This window comes from Bactrocera latifrons, unplaced genomic scaffold (genome assembly GCF_001853355.1).
Source record: "Bactrocera latifrons isolate USDA-ARS-PBARC rearing strain unplaced genomic scaffold, ASM185335v1 scaffold_964, whole genome shotgun sequence".
Classification (NCBI taxonomy): domain Eukaryota; kingdom Metazoa; phylum Arthropoda; class Insecta; order Diptera; family Tephritidae; genus Bactrocera; species Bactrocera latifrons.
In genome coordinates, this window is record NW_017537672.1 from 10711 (window position 1) to 13916 (window position 3206).

General features: G+C 35.8%; 1 protein-coding gene across 1 annotated transcript; it reads right to left on the bottom strand.

Annotated features, from left to right (window-relative positions):
* Positions 1 to 300: 300 nt before the first annotated feature.
* Positions 301 to 1050, bottom strand: LOC108977883. Its single transcript, XM_018947847.1, has one exon. It carries the CDS (start codon positions 1048 to 1050, stop codon positions 301 to 303), a length of 750 nt encoding a protein of 249 aa, XP_018803392.1.
* Between the last annotated feature and the right edge of the window lie 2156 nt (positions 1051 to 3206).

The window sequence follows — 3206 nt, forward strand, 5'->3', positions numbered from 1 at the left end:
CTGTTAGCCAGATCCACCGGAACCACGCCGCTAGAAATTGCATGGGCCATGTCGTATAAGTACTTCGAATCGGTGGAGAATTCTTTTTTTTTGGAGCAGGGGGCATATTTTGCAACTCAATTTTCTGGAAGCCGTCCGCCACCTAAAAATATATAATAATAAAATAATTAAAAATGGTTGACAATTATAATAAATGAGTGATAGCAATAACTTACCGGAAGAGTTTCACAAGTTTCGATTTGACGGCTCAGTTTTCCGGTTGCCGATCTTGGTCCAGTGCTGGTTGATTTATCCAAAGCTTCAAACAAATGCCGAAACGGAAGTTCGTTGAAGTGTGCAAAGAAACCAATGCAATGGTCTTTTCAACAGCAATTCGAATCGTCGTATAATTCCACCTTGTGGGCCAGTGTTTGTTGGCTCACCGTCAGTGCATATTCCAATTAATGTATCCAGTGATACATTTTTATCGCTGAAGAAATTTAATTTGGTTGTTTTGTATTCAGCGGTTTCATGTTCCAGTCTTACGTAACCAATCAATTCAGAATTGGGTTCTCTCAAAATAACAAGATGAGGTTCTTTTACCATCCTTGTATGATACTTCTCATCAATTTTATCTATCGTTAAAGTATCATCTTTTCTGCCATCGAATGAAAACGCTAACAAATTGGTATCATCTAACCGTTTGCGAAGCACTTCTTGCCTGCATTTCTCTTTTTCTCTGCGAACTTTCGATTTATCCATGATGAGAGGTTTCCCATGCTTATCTTTAATTTTAAAATCTTGCAAAAGAGCGGTTCCCAATGCTGATGCTGCTCTGTCAGGCACACCAAATCTATCACATACCAAGGCAAAGTTAAAACAATCGTATCTCTCTGTGTATTGTGAACTTGTGCTTCTATAAATATTTTCTTGAGCTTGTGGCGGTGCGTATGTTGAATCATCGGGATCTTGGTATGTTGGCATTGATGACATAGACGTTGCTCCTTGCTCTTCAGTTTCCATCATAAATGCATTCATTGTTAGACTTCTCTGATTATGTTGATCGTGCATGAACTCTTTGAGGCGTTCGGAAACCCAGCCGCATGCACATGGAGCTGCTTTCAAATCGCATTTACATGTTCCAATGTAAAAAATTGTTTCCAGAGATTTTAAATACTCTGTAAATTGTTGGGTGTTGTTTCTTCTCTTGATTTGCTCTTGATACTTGTCAAGCAATTTATTACATACACTTTTTTTCAGCATTATTTCCATACCAAGTTTTTCCCAAATTCCAATCAACTTATCTTGTACTTGAATAGTGAATGATTTATGGGAAAACTTTTTTTGTTCTGTTTTAGCACGTTCGCTTAAGTAAAAATAATATCTCAAGATATCCAGATGGGTTGGTAAATTAAGATCAGTTAAATCAGTAGACACACCAAAAACAGTAACATCATGCATGGGTATATGACTCATTGGGTTTTCGATAGTTGTTGAAGTAGTTGCTTCATCTTGCGGTGTAGAGGATGGTGGATTAATTATAAACTTTTTGAGGTAATAACAATGACATGGTAATTATAAAGTAAGACGTGTAGCGTTTCGGTTGTTAAATAGAACTCATCTCTGGATGCCCAGAGCTCCTTTATTTATAGCATTCCTTATCCTAATTTATGTATGCCAATAACTTCAAATCTTAACACTAATCTACTGTACATACCCACAGTATGTTCACATATCTTAAGCATAAGTGTTTTCAAGAGCAGACCCAATTGTCTATTGTTAGTTTAAGATGATCACTTAAATTAATTTTTTTCATTTACATATGTATGTTCTGACTAAATAAATTTCTTAAGAGAAAAAATAGATATTATTATAAATAAATAAATAAAAATAAAGAAAAAACTTAGCAATTTATTCATGTAAATCACCAAAAATGGTGATTTTTTGAAAAGATTGTATGGGGAAACCCCAGGGGAGTTCCAGGGGGTGTGCCACTGGCATGGGTGGATCGGCCGTTCAAAGTTAGTGGGGGTCGGTCATACATTTGGACTCAATTGGAGCCCTCTAAATGGGTCAAAGTGTGATTTTTCAAAATTTGCCCCTACCCAAAAGTTCGACGCAAATTGGGGGACATCAGAATCCATTTCACAGGTATATTATTTTGATCCCTAGAATACGATTTTCATAGAGCAATAGGCGATTTTTTTGCCTCCATAAAAACGACCCGGCCTAGTATATATCTTATCAAACCTACATTAATTAAATAATTAGGTTACAATACAAATATGATTTTATTATACATATATTTCCAAAGATTTAAGGAATTCATCATGAAATAGTTTAATTTGTACGTACATATGTATGTATGTATATAAATTATATGCAGAGTCGGTTGCGCATTGTAAATATGCGAATCTTAACATCGGAAATAGCATAAGCTCTTTGATTTAACACTTAAAATGCTCAATTCTGCTATTTTCGTGCCCCTGATGTTAAGTGGTGAAACACGCTAATAATTTTCTGTGGTGGAACGCACTCATCCAAAACAGTAAATATCCCAGAATTGAAATATCCCTAAATTTTTGATATCGTGAACCTTTTCTATAAATATAAGTTCTCTGCTCATATACATACATATAATTATGTGCGCATGTAAACAAATATGACAGACTATACGCATAATGTTTGTAAATTTGTCTACATGCAACATATGTATGCAAATATCTACACTCAATGCTTAATGAGAAATCTCCATTCACACGGTCAGCCAATGGCGTAGCTCACTTTTTGTCAAAGAGTCAATGTGGCGACAATGCGTCACAACATTGTATTGTTGGTAGAAAATCAGAGCTGTGCGGAAAAAATAAACGAACGGCCACCGATTGTCACCGCTTCCCTTGCCGCTGTACAGCTTCGCCGACAAACCAGCGTAAATATGTACACATATGTATGAGCATGCATACATATCGACGCTGATTTTTGCAAGCCGGGTAAAAATATTTTTTACATTCCTTGACAAATACAGTCAATCCCGGTTATGTGCCACTATCAAAGATACAGATTTTTGTGGTTTGTTAAAAATAAAAATATAATATGGCCCATAAGCGAATGCGGATACTTAAGCAAGTGGTACTTAAAAGAATAATTTCTATGTATTTCAAAAAACAAACCGTGAGGTGCAGCAAGATATGGGCAGTTAAGAGGGATGATTTTCATTTAAGCGGAAT

What these genes read in the sequence shown, in the direction of transcription:
- LOC108977883 (XM_018947847.1), bottom strand. Translation starts at nt 1,050, where the DNA reads ATGCACGATCAACATAATCAGAGAAGTCTAACAATGAATGCATTTATG.